The sequence below is a fragment of the Poecile atricapillus genome, chromosome 11, assembly GCF_030490865.1.
Source record: "Poecile atricapillus isolate bPoeAtr1 chromosome 11, bPoeAtr1.hap1, whole genome shotgun sequence".
Taxonomy (NCBI): Eukaryota; Metazoa; Chordata; class Aves; order Passeriformes; family Paridae; genus Poecile; species Poecile atricapillus.
Window position 1 is genome coordinate 87,920 of NC_081259.1, and position 13,683 is coordinate 101,602.

The 13,683-nt window shown below is 40.0% G+C and overlaps 1 protein-coding gene across 1 annotated transcript in view; it reads right to left on the reverse strand.

Annotated features, from left to right (window-relative positions):
- IQGAP1 (IQ motif containing GTPase activating protein 1) overlaps window positions 1-13,683 on the reverse strand; it is a 54,141-nt gene that overhangs the window by 17,924 nt on the left and 22,534 nt on the right. Inside the window, exons 12-23 of the mRNA XM_058846662.1 lie at window positions 12,132-12,295; window positions 11,606-11,766; window positions 10,951-11,075; window positions 7,667-7,830; window positions 4,921-5,011; window positions 3,672-3,833; window positions 3,164-3,306; window positions 2,645-2,815; window positions 1,456-1,539; window positions 1,287-1,358; window positions 1,126-1,195; window positions 150-358 (exon numbers count right to left, since the gene is read on the reverse strand). Coding sequence (XP_058702645.1) covers window positions 150-358; window positions 1,126-1,195; window positions 1,287-1,358; window positions 1,456-1,539; window positions 2,645-2,815; window positions 3,164-3,306; window positions 3,672-3,833; window positions 4,921-5,011; window positions 7,667-7,830; window positions 10,951-11,075; window positions 11,606-11,766; window positions 12,132-12,295 — 1,616 coding nt within the window. The remainder of the gene's footprint in view (window positions 1-149; window positions 359-1,125; window positions 1,196-1,286; window positions 1,359-1,455; window positions 1,540-2,644; window positions 2,816-3,163; window positions 3,307-3,671; window positions 3,834-4,920; window positions 5,012-7,666; window positions 7,831-10,950; window positions 11,076-11,605; window positions 11,767-12,131; window positions 12,296-13,683) is intronic.

Here is a 13,683-nt window from a genome sequence, read left to right on the forward strand (position 1 = left end):
AGACTAAGAACATGGAGTAAAAACTAAGTCTGGGGTAACGTTTTCCACTGAGCCCGAGCAACTGACATCTGAGGCCAGGAGCTCTCCATGCTAACTACCACTGGGCTCAATTCAATATGTAGCTGGTCTCTCAACAACACATTTCTTACCTGCAATGTGATTTTGTTTTTCACTAGCAAACCAATTTTGATATCCATGAGATTGAGGTCATTTTCCAGCTGCTGATTGGATCGGATCAAGGTTACAACTTCTTCACGTAGTTTCATTAGCTCAAGCTCCTCCTGAAAATCTTGGTCACTCTGATCGAGCAAGTGGACAAATTTCCGAACCACGGCCATAGGTGGGTTTTCAGCATTAACTAAAAATAGGCAAGAAAATAGACAACACTAGAGGATGGCAAACAGAAATAAATATGTGCCTTATCTATTTAAACAGCATATCAAGAAGCACCCAGAGGCAAATTAATACCATCATGTCTAGACAGCTTCAGACATTTTGATTTTCCTGTTTTGAGAAAAATGTAAGAGAAGTAAATCAAAAACGAAGTCAGTATTACTATAGGGCAGTCACACTGTCAGAGCTAACTGCAAAGCTATAGTTCTACTTTTCAGCAGGAAAAAAAAAAAAAAGACAGCTAGAATAAAGTTCTCCTTTAGCCTCAGGAACTACCTATTCCCTGTGCTGCCCTATCAACTTCATGCCAATTGTTCCTCCAAGCTGTCTTGCTGTTATAGATCACACAGCCATATAAGTCAACATCATATTATTGGTTGGAGAAAAAGCTTGACATGACGCAGCAATGTGCACTTGCAGCACAGAAAGCCAACTGCATCCTGGGCTGCATCAAAAGCAGTGTGGTCAGGAATCAAGGCAGGTGATTCTCCTCCTCCACTACACTCTCATGAGAGCCCACCTGGAGTACTGTGTTCAGCTCTGGGGACCCCAACATAATAAGGAGGATGTGGAGCTGCAGGACTGGGTCCAGAGGAGGGCTAAAAATATGATCAGGGGGCTGGAGCATCTCTCCTATGGAGACAGAGAGAGTTGGGTAATCTCTTCTATGAATCTATGATCCCTCACAGAGATTTGAGGCACATCAGTTTTTATACTCTTGGCAATACTTACTGAGGGTTTTGTAGTCCTCTCGTGCTTTGTTTGCTCGGATAAAGGCTTGAATTTTTACAACATCATTTATCTAGGATTTAAGAAAAAAAAAGCACTTGACATCACTCTGGAAACAGTACCAAAGTTAGGTACAGAATACATTTAACAAGATAGCCTCTTACATGGTTTCTGAAATACTGCAGACGATCTCTGTAACGTCTTCTGGCTTGATACATCCTGGTCATTGACTGAATCTATTGAAAGGCAACCAAAACATCAGACAGAAACCTTATCTACAAAGTTCACTACCCCAAAGGTTTACCAAAAAAGTCGGCGGGGAACCTGCACTACCTTTATTACTTGGTCCTTTTGTGCGCGAAGGTAATCCAATCGGATTTGATATGCTTTCCTTTGCTTGTAGCCACGCCACTGAGACTGAAATCAAAACAGGCACGCTCACTTTACTTTTCTAATTAAACGGACGTAGTTACAAATCTGAGTTTTGTGTTCCTCAGCTCCCACCTGCCCTTTTGACTAAATGAAGCATGAAGGAGACATGCTTGTCTTACCAAGAGATACACTGTGTGAAACATTAACTATTTCCCAACAGTAATCATAAGAGACTTGAAACTACCCCATGAAGAGGATTCTGAAGCACAGTTAGGGGTCAAGGACACAGTGAAACAGTCAAGTTGACAGAAGCTGTTCTACCTGAGGATCATGTGTTAGCTGCTGCTGCTGGTGAGAACAATGATGTAACATTTAAGCCTTCCAAGACACACTGCCATGGACACTTGGGAAGAGAAGTCAGGCAAGGGGTTGGACTACACTTAAAGGGAGAGAGCCTTATTTTAATGAGCTGGGAGTGGGTGTGGAGGTATGTTTTGTTAAATATACAGTCAGAGTATGTGCTACTTAGGCAGAAACAAACAGACACACACTGCTGAAATAATAAAATGGTAATAGGGTGCAAAGCAGCTATTTAACTTGCAAGCATTTCAGTTACAACACCACAGAGTTTTTTTGCTGTTGTCCTGTAAATGCACCCAATTTCATGCTGAATTATCCTACCATCTCTTTCAGGTCCTCAATCCTCCAAATCCCTGAACAAATCTGAAGAGAAGCATTTTACTCAAGAATACTGAAAATTTTGTTGTTCCTCTCAAATTCATGACGAATAACAGCAGCAATGCGTCTTATGGTATTATCACCATCAACACATACAACACAGTTCACATTGCCTTACTCCCAAAACACTGAAACATGCAAAAAAATAATTGGTAAAGCTTCCTCAAATAAGTTTTTCTGTCTCCCATTCCATGTGATTATTGGATCGATTATATATGACACTTAAAAGCAAATAATATACCAAAACTCACTGGGAGAAGGAAATGTTTTTAGATAATTTACAATACAAGGCAAAGACAGCTGTGTGCTGTAGCTATTGTTTTGCCGTAGCGATTGTTTTGAACTGAATAAAAACCGTCAAATACAGAATACAACTGCAGAACACAAGTTCCAAACAGAACTAATTCATTACCTGAATGCAAGTGATTGCTGGGACTTGCTTCTTCAAAAAATTCATTCTTGAGTTGAATTCCTGGCGAACAAGATACCCTCGACAGCAAGCCTGAAGTTTCATAATCAGGTTCTCATTCGCAAGCCACAACTGCTCTCGGTTGTATGCTGCAGTGACTCCGGATATGGTGCTCTGATTTAATGTTATGATAGGAAGAGATGCCAGAAAAAGAAAATGGAAATACAAGAAAAAGGATGTTACATCAGCTTTCCACATTATGCTTACAAGAAACTCCAAATTTGTCATTCAAAAAACAGTGACATGACGGTCCAGTACTCTTTTAGTGACAGGATAAATTCTTCTGAAACAGGACAAGGAGTCGTGACACACACAGTCTGATGATGCCTAGCAAATCAAATGAGTTACTAAGCTTTTTAACATGATTATAGCCTTGAAGCATTCTATCTTAGAGCTGCATTAAGGGTGGGAATGGTACAAAATCAACTTTTGAGAAAAAGGGCATGCGTTAATCTACTCTACCTGTATCTCTTCCCGTGACAGCTGAGTGTCATTCTGTACAAATTCTGCTGGTTCATCCCATCCTCCCTCTTTGGTCCGTAGGTTATGATAATAATGATAACCTCCTCTCACCCAGTGTTTCACCCACTCACTGCCATTGCCCCCTACGAGTAGAAACTGCAGTTAGAAGTCTGAAAATCTGACAAGTGTCCTACCTTTCACACATACAAACATTACAGCCAGGAAATCTACTTCACAGATTCTTCTTCCTCCAAGTGAGGAAAGGAATGTTTCCGAGTCCCTAATGACATCATAAGAGAGCTACCTAAACACAACACATTTTACACGTGGAGAACATTATACTACTCACACACTTTCTTTGAAAAAGAAACCCCTTATTTCACAAAGCATCCACAGCTACCATTTACAACACAAGATTTCTTCTCAGGAGCTTTTTTACCTCTGGTTCCAATTCCATGTACAATAACCTTGCATTTATTTCACTAACGGTTAGCTACTTAAGGTGTACCTGCTGCCCTTTTCTTGACTTCTGACAGTTCTTGTTGGTACGTCTCAGCACATTCTGGAGTGACTCCGTACAGCCCAACATCAGGTGAACGCAAGGCACTCAGGGTCTGGCTAACATCACCATGATCTACTGCTTCATTAATGGCCAGAATTCCTAAGGAGACTTGGATAACACCAGGAAGCAGGTTAGCTCAGGGGCTCAGTAGCTCACAGCAAGCACAGAATGGCAGAACAGAGCAAGGCAACATGAACACACCCTTAGAGCTGGGGTGTGTGCAAGACAATGCAAATTTTAAATGTACATTTTAAGCATGAAATATAAATAAAAAACAAACTGGACAATTTGCGGTATAGAGGCCTCTTCAGTACAGACTGTCCAACCATATGTGGAACTGCACCTGACAGCATGTAATTTGTGTGCCCATAAGTCCCAGCATGGTGCTGATTTACCACCAGAAAATTTTCAACACACGAAGCTACAGCTCTTCTCTGACGTCTGTTTCAGTGTGGTGGTTTGACCACACTAAATCTAAACCACTACATTCAGTTAACAGTTTCCTCTGGCAGAGTCCAGTCACAATTCAAAAGAGGTCTTTCCAACAAGAGCAGTAATTACTTAATTGTTTCTGCAGACAGAAACAAAATTGTTATAAAGACTGGGATGCAACAATGGGTGGATCAGTCCACCTGCAAACTACGTTAAGGAGAAAAGGTGAGTATAGTGTACATGTATAGTACCCTCTGTATCTGAAAAACATGTGAGTGTTTGTCTGGTAGTACCTAAGAGAACCAAGAAAAGACAACAGTCCCATATGCAAGAGAACCAAGACAAGACAACAATACCTTACGCAAATAAAAGGTCATTCGTTCATTCATTCTCACCAGAATTCTCACCATTTCAATCGTGCATGTGAACACTCTCGCATCTAACTAACCATCCACAGACATGCACAATTAGTCACAAATGACAAACAACTTGATAGAGATTTGTCCAACGAGGTAACGTCTGCCTAATGCTCACACGCAAAACTGGGAAAAAAATTGCATATCGCGCCACAATAGAAGACATCTAGTATTTGAAGAATCTGAATTTCACTTCTCAAAAAAACACACCTGCACCAGAAGCCTGTAGTTTCATTTGGTTTCCTTTGCCACGTGTACATGACATTTCTAGCCCCCAACCTTTCCTTAATTAACTGGTATTTGGCTGGTAGTGGGGATTACTTGCAATACTGTGCAATAATACTTACATCTCTGGGACTCCTCTGTGTCCTTGTTAGCCTTATGAATCCCATCCTGAATTTCATCTAGCCACAGAACAGCTGTTTCATCCTGCGTGTCCTGAAGAGAATACAACAAGAAAAATATATGGTATCAGGAGAAAAGTATCACTATTTTTGCAAAGTAAGATAACCTATATTCAGAAATAGCCAATAGAGGACTTTTCCGTATCAGAGGGAATAAGAAGTATTTCAGTCTTCCTAACTGACTTCAGCACACGGACATCATGTGGATTTGTGACTGGCAGAGACTACTATGGCATTACCAAACTCAATTCTTTCTTCTAGACAAAAAAAATCTTTTCAGGAAACAGAACAAACAAGAAATCCTGCCAGTGGGAATCACTCTAATAATTGAGCGAACACAAGGCCAGGGACTTGGTACCAGTTAGTCCTAAAGCCATACTAGCTAAAAGGATATTATTTTCCAGGAAGTTGGTCCTTCACCAGAAGATGACTACACAGAGCTGCTGATGCACACCTGTGTGCAGAAATTAATAAACCTTTGGGTAACTAACATCACATTAGGCTGCTCATTTCCATGACCACAACACTTCACAAACCTGTACAAACTAGCAAAGCAAAAAGCATTGTACGTATTGTGGACAGGTGTACACACACAGCAGTCAAAGCCATGTTTTAAATCTTTATTTTAACAGATTGCTTGTAAAGGAGTGATCACACAGTATTCTGTACTTTGGCTGGGAAATCCAGCCAAATGAGCTCATGTTACATGCAGAAATTTGAGAGGAGGAAAGGGACAAGTGTTTTGCAAGTCCCAAAATATACATAAAGAACAATGAGCCAGCAGTTGCCAAGCATAAGCTTTTCCCCACCTACTGGTGCTTCCTGGAGGTAACTACTGAAAGAAATGCCAAGATGCAACAGCCATCCCTCTGACAACTTTCCTCATACAAACGGAACACAGGAAACGTTTAGTTCTGGAATGGAATAGTAATCACACTGCACAAAAGAACCACTATTTACAACACCCAAGAGCTTTAAGGCCAGACTTAAAATGAACGTTTCCTTACATGCTTTTGGCAGATCTGAAACTAACTGGCTAAATGACACTTCATTCCAGAGCTTAACATGACCTTCACAGGCAGATTTCATCTGAAAGCCAGACAGTCCCACAAGAGTACCAGCAACAGCTAAATTCCTGTCCAGGGTATGGGGGACACTGTAACTCTACTGTACTATCTACCCATAGAAGTCAACCCAAAGACTACCAAAACCATCCTGTGCTTCTCTAGTCTTACTGCTGAAAGGCTTTCTGCAAGGTACACACAGTGTAACACACTACAGAGTCTATTGTTTTCTTCTCTTTCACCTCATCACATCAGAAACACGCATGATACAGCACTTCCCATGTAAATAAGCAACTGAGCAACATCTTCAGGTGAACTATAATCCCTCTCAGCCCCAACACTAGTTCGTAACAGTTGGCTTCAGCTTGTGTTTATTTTCCCCACATTGTTACTTTATAATATGATCCTTCCATTTCTGGAATTACTCCCATGCTTCTGCGAGGAGCCCTTTATTTATCTTATGCCTAAATAAGGTAATTTCATACCCACTCAGAAGTTACCAGCACAGTCTGGCACAAGTTTAAGCACAGGATAAAAAGATGTCATTGTTTCATTCTGACTCAGAGAGAGGAAATGCTTCAGCACAAAATGGATCCTGAGGAACATTAACCCTGTCAAGACCCTTGGGAAAGCTGCTTAGCAATTTTCATCAGAATTGCATACAGTGTTCCGCTATTGTCATCACACCGGTTTACCTTTAGTCAAAAACAAAACATTCAACAAAATCTAGACCTTAGCCACTCTACAAAATTGTGCATTGCTACTTAGAGCAATGAGCTCCACAGCAGAAAAAAGAAAACCGAACACTCTCAAGCCCCTGAACGCAGACATCTGCTACTTCTCTGTAAATAGATGAGGGGGAAAAAAAAAATCAGTGTCCTATCCCTACTACCCAAAAACCACTTGCGTATACACATGTGCACTCTTCATCCTTTCTTATACCTGTAAGACGGAACTTGCTCTTCCTCTCTTCATCTTCACCTTTCAGTTAGTGAAAGCTGCAACTATGTACAAATAGGTAGAAGTCCTTGGATAAGGACAACTTCTGCCCCAAAAGTCATAAGCCATGAAAATGTCATCAGGTGAGAAATACCATATATTTCTGTATATGCTGGTAGCATGTATGTTGCTTCACATCTTTTTTCTAATTTATCAATTTACAGATTTTTCTGCTTTCCGAAACTTTCTTTTTTGCCATATATAACTACATCTAAGACTACATTTAACAAAGAACATTAGAAGAAAATACTTAAACTTTCAGAAAACTTGCAATCAAAAGTTCAGTACTCCTGGAATGAACATGGTCTCCTCACAAAAACAGGTGATGAATATTATTTTTCCACAAAAAAGATACATATCTCACTGGGGACCCAAGTTGCAGCAAACCACAACGTACACTTGATATCCTTATACCCATCTCCACAGTTCATGGATTCACACTGTTTGCTGAAATCTCTTTCTCTAGTACCAAAGGATCCAAACTGATTAGTTAGGATCTGCTGAAGGTATGCAGAATGTCCACCTCTCTCACCATTGCCAATTTTGATTCCAGTCTTTCAAGACCAGTAAGAATCCAGTAACACTAATGCACAGGTCTTTCAAGAGGTGCATTTAACTGCACTTACCTGTGCTTTCTCTCTCTTGGCTCGAAGTAGTGTATCCTGATAATGCTGTGCTACCTTCGGGGCTACACCCTCCAATTTTGCTGCAGGAGTCTGTAAGGCTTGGAGAGTCTTCTTGGTGACCCCTTCATCCAAAGCTTCATTAATAAGACCAATCGCCAAAATCCCTAGGGAGGAATGCAAAGGGGGAGAAAAACAAACTTCCATTCTTGGTCAACAATAATCATAAGCTTCACTTCAGAAGTAAAGTGCGGTTAGTCCTTCCTAAATCAAGTAACAGCTCAGAACCACTACATTTTTAACAGAAAACATTATTTACTAGTAAAGAAACCAAGGCTACTTCTCCCACTCAAAGCAGTCATGATTCTTGAGCATTGCAATTAAAAAAATAAAGTTTAAAAGAAAAAAACCCAAAACCTCAGGGAGATCACATGTAGGGACAAAACTGAATCCTCAGACACCCAGCTCAGAGCTTTTAGAAGAGAATTATCAAAGCCCGAGTAACCAGAGTTCACAATATTCCAAGGTTCTGGCTTCTCCAGAAAGAAATCCTCACATGAAACTAAAGATTGCATGGAATACCATTTAAAAATACAGTAACTTTGTATTTTAGAAAACTCTTTTATTAAGGACATAAGTAGTATCAGCTGTATTATCAGAAAAGTGGATGCTATCCAAGTACAGTAAAATTTGCCATTCAGCAATATTAAGACCCTACCGTCAGCTAAATGCAAACAGAGTCTACATCTATAGCAACTGTGTCCCAAAAACCATTAAATAATTCAGGTAGAGAAGAATCCCAGAGTTCATCCAATTCAATTCCTGCTTAAAGAAGTATACAACCGTGGTTTGTTCAGTGCAGAACAAATAAGTCTTTTAGAGAAAAGAAAGGAGCTCTGTGTGGGAATCTCCTGCTTTGGTTATTGTATTCAAAGACTGTGACTCTTCAACACAAGGCTCACAAAAAAGAAGTTCATACAAAGAATAGAACACCTTGGGTTAGAGATTATATTTGGATTGAGTAGAGATCGGGGAAAAATATATATGGAGGACGTTTCAAGAACTGCATCACTAAAATGATGGCATGGTTTCTATCAAAAAACAGTTACAATAACTTAAGAGAAAAATATATATACACCTACACATAGTGCCACAAAGCTTGAGGACCTTCTCTGACTAATTTAACTTATTCATAGAGAGACAATAAAACTTATCTTTGCATAAGGGCATATACAAAGCAGACCAAAGAATTAGGAAATTCCCCAGGAGAACAATTTACCTCATTACACAGGATTTTCTGCACCTTTTCTTACAGGATAAGGAGCATTAAAAGAACCAAGGATGGTGGGATTACACAGACTTTTAGAATTCCCCTGCGACCGCCTACTATTAAACTAACACAGTCGTGTGCACCCCCAGTGTGGTGCCCTGTTTGTGTGGTTTCAACAAATCTGCTTATGTGACCCAAATAGGAAACACAGTGTCTACCTGGAGGTGCAGGAAACAAGTTAACCAGGACAACAAGCTTTTAATTTAAAAGTTAACCCTCCCTAGAGTATAAGCTTTGCACAGTGAAAGACAACACACCAAGTTCACAAGAAGAATGGCAGAAGACATCTGCTTGCCACAGTGTACAACATAAACATTAGGATCACCTCCAGACTTGTGACAAATCTCTCCTGCCTTATGGTGCAAGGCTCTGAGCCTTGCTGAGATATTAAATATTACAAAATTATAAATATTACAAAGATGGCTTGAAAGTTAGTGTCAAACCCAGGAGGTTTTCAGTATAGGTCATAAACAAAAATTAAAAACTCTTACTGAAAATGAGAAAAAAAAATATTAAACTATCTGAAACAGAACATCACAAGGGTCTATTGAAGAATAAGTTTGTTTAATTTTACTATTTTCAAGGACTCCTCTATCTTCACTCTGAATTTAAAGTCAACGAATTCTGTCTTAGCACAAGAACAATTACTCCAATTTTTTGTTCTCATGAAGTTTTCATAATTACACTCAGGCTCAGTCTTTTATCACTGCTAAAGGACTGGTATTAACGTAAATACTACTGAGAAATAGAAAGTAAAAAACATGCAGAGCTAGAAGTATAGAAAATACATTATTAAGACTCATTCACCATTTTCAGTTTCCATCAGTGATTTTTTTTCCTTCGTAAGTACATAATTTTCAGCACTCACACTTGCTGCGTAGAGTGGTTTGGGTTGGAAGGGACATTTAAGATCACCTAGCTCCAAGCCTCCCTGCCACAGGTAAGGCACACCTTCCACTAGACCAAGAAGAGTGCAGACCAGGCTGCTCCAAGCCCCATTGAACCTGGCACTGTATATGTATATACTATACATCTTCCCGTTCTCTTCAATATAGGGCTACTGACCAAACGCCCCTAAGTGAGTGCAATGTATTACTGGTGATTCCTCAATCACACCTTTTATATAACTGCAAAGAAATAGGTTTCCATGCTCCAGGTCAGTAAACCCTCTAGGGAAACACTGAGCAGTGTGATTGCAGGGCGTAACACACACAGTACAGCTGAAGGATTGACTCCAGAAACATGGTCATGGTGAGAGCTCAAATATCACAGTCCCTGCACCCAGAGAGCTGGAGTCTTAACAGTGATCTGGCGTTAGACACTTGTAACTTCAGAGGGTTTTTGCACATCTTCCAATTAGGGAGCTAAACTGGGAACTAAACTGGGGAATGGAATACTGAGAAGGTAAACAGACCAATGCAGATGAAAAAAAAAAAGGAGTAAAAGGAAAAACTGAACAGGGGAAAAAGTTGCCGTCAAAGAAAGGATAAAACTTCAAGGAAAATATCTTCTACTGAAAGCAGCAAATTAGGAAGAAGGATGGAGCACTCCAAGACAAGGCTACAACTGAGAGATTTTGATAATATTACCTTAAATTTGGGGGATTGAAGCAAAATGAGAAAATTCTAGACTAATCCTAGACACTGACACCAGACAATGCATTTCCAATCCAAAAAGGGTTGAAATTTACATTGGAAGGATTAAAAAACAGTTTTGAAATACTGATGTCAATACCACAAACACAAGAGACTGCCTGATCACTCCAACAAGCAGTCCTGCAATCAAGACTTTCACGTTACAGATCACCAAGTCTTGTTCACAACTAAGATCTTCCTAGATATCTAGCGTACAACACAACTACAAGTCAATCAGTAACTTTTTGTATTGACACACAACTAATTTTAGAACTCCTTATAAGCTACAATCGGTCTAGCATGAATTGAACAGAAAAACTTACTTTCGTGTTCTTCGTGCACAACTTTATTCACATGATCAACACATGACTGGATATCATTCCACGTGATAAATTCATTTCCTTCTGCACTTCTTTCAGCTTTCAGCTTCACCAAATCATCAATGTATCTGTCAGAAAACAAAACCCAAACTCAGTAAACATCACATTGCAACAAGCTGCTTAGGGAGAACACAACCGAGCACTGAGAACTGCACATGAAGTGGGAGAGGTAACACAAGGGTTGAAACTGAAAACGGGAAGAAAAGAGAAATGCTTGCATGTGTGGAGCATGTCAGCACAAATGTGAAGTACGTTCAAACAGACAAAACTCCAAACAGAAAAATGCACTGAAACACTGAATAAGGGTCCAGGGCAAAGAAAACAGTGGGTGAACTGGCGTTAAGTACTAGTGACAACCTAATGGTATTATAGCGTGGCTTTAATGTGAAATCCATGAGAAAGCATTGAGAGACAGCATGAGAATCAGACCAGTAAGAAACAGTAATCGCAAAAACAAGATGCAAGAGACAGCACAGATTAAATCCATACTGGAACAAATAATGTAGAAATGTAAAATTTAAAAGAAGGAAAAGAAAATTCATGAAGTCACAGAATGTAAGCAACATCAAGGACAGGCATAATTCCTTGAATTACTCACCTCTGCGAGTTCTCCTCCTCAATGTTTGTAAGGCCTGTGACAGGACTGCTCAGTTGTTTCCACACTGTATTCATATCCCCTGAATCCAAAGCCCTGTTAATCAGGGCCACGGAAGACAGCATCTCTACAGCGACAGATAGTTCTGGATGGGTGAGGTGACCCTGCGTACAAAAAGGACAAATTAATTCCATTCGCTCTATACAAATTTGCTGCACATAAAAAACAGTGGAGAAGCTGTCAGAACAGACATGTAACAAGGCAAAGGGACACCCTTTAAGATAACAACGTAGAAAGGTGGGTATCATAAACAAAGCTAGAGCACCAAGTAAGGAACTGAGGTACAGTCTTACAAGGCCAAGCAGATCAAGATTTAAGGATTAAACCTCATCAGAACAGACTGAATACCAAAGCAGCTCTGTGAAGACTCAAGACAGGTTTGCTCCAGAAAATACAGTTAAGAAAACAGACAAGGTAGACCCAGTGACCCATGCAAACTTCCGGAAATAACAGAGAAGGTGATACTTACTTCAGGACTCTGTTGCTGTAAGGTGGCCAGCTCCCTTTGGTAAAGATCTGCAGCAAATGCATAAACCTCTGGTAACTGGGCCTCTGGATTCATCATTTCTGCCACAGTCTTCTCAGCATCACCCATTCGAACTGCTGAATTAATTCTGGCTACTGCTGCCAGTCCTAGAAATAATCAAAGAGCATAAAGAATAAGGAAGGCAGACAGTTGAGACTCCCATAATAACAGCACTTTTATTTTGCTCAAATGCTTAACTAGAGAAAGAGTAACACCCAAATTGCAGGGAAAGAGCAAAACTCAGATCCATACATCCCCAGTTAGCCTTCCAGTACTGAAGACAAAACACACAATGCTCATATTTAGTATTAGTTCACCTTTTTTGTCTGGTTATCAAGGGACTGTTTTAACATTTCAGTATTCTGTTAGTAAGAAGCCTCATTGCAAATTTTTGGATGGGTGAATCACACCAATTTTCTCTTCCTTTCTACCTCTATCCTGCTCAAGGCAGTCACACAGGCACTCCATAGTGGGTACATGCTAGCTAACTTAAAACACTGCAAGTAGGTAAGCAAACTTGTTAGGCCTTCCATGCCTAACAAGTAAGGTACTTCGAAGGCAGCTGCCTACTTAATTCAGCATTCACTATTTTCCTCTCATATTCTAAATCTTCTCTCCTCAAATATCTGGTAGCCTCCTTTCTACCTATCACAAAGTGAATTGCTCCTGCACAGTAAGAGAGCTCTGAGTGGTCTCAGAAGCATCTATCAAAAAACAATCAGCAAATTACCTGCATTTTATTTGCTACATGATATTCAGAAACAGTCACGGTTCTGTAGCTCAATGTAAATGATCAGCAGATAAACCTATCCTTCACATCTCTTGGAGCAATCCAGATTTTTTATGCAGAGCTACGGATGCTAAATGCAAGCAGCAAGCAGGGAGCACAGTGCCTGTGGAAAAGCAGGCCACGTAACTTTCTCAGACTCGCCTGAGAAAGCGGCCTGGGAAATCATCAGGAGGAATCAAAACAATCCCCAGAGATAGAAGACAGCCTTGCAGGTGTTGTTTGTCAGTTTCTTGTTTTCTTGCAAGAGAAGGTCGAGGGGTGGTGTACACCACCGACCAATGGTGGTGATAGTTCACTGACCAATAGGAGTTTTACCTTTCTGGACTTTCGCATATCGGTCTATAAAAGAAGATCTGAGGTAATAAACCTCACTCTCCTGTTCAACTCACAGGAGAGTCCGTGTCATATTGTCTCACCATTCCCAATAGTGCGACACAAAGCCGCAGCACAAAAATTCATAAAAGCATTCTATAAAAAGAGGTTATTTAAGTTTGATGCAAAAATTCTATGTTTCTTAATTCAAATTATATGCTGTTATCTCCAGCCACATTGTAAGAGCTGGATAAAAGACACTACAAATAATCAGGGCAACGAACTCTCTTTCATGTTCTTAGCAGCTGTAAAGTACTTAAAGAACATTCATAATGACCATTCATAATAGACCCATATATGGTGCTGCCTCATTTTCTTGATAACATCCATGGT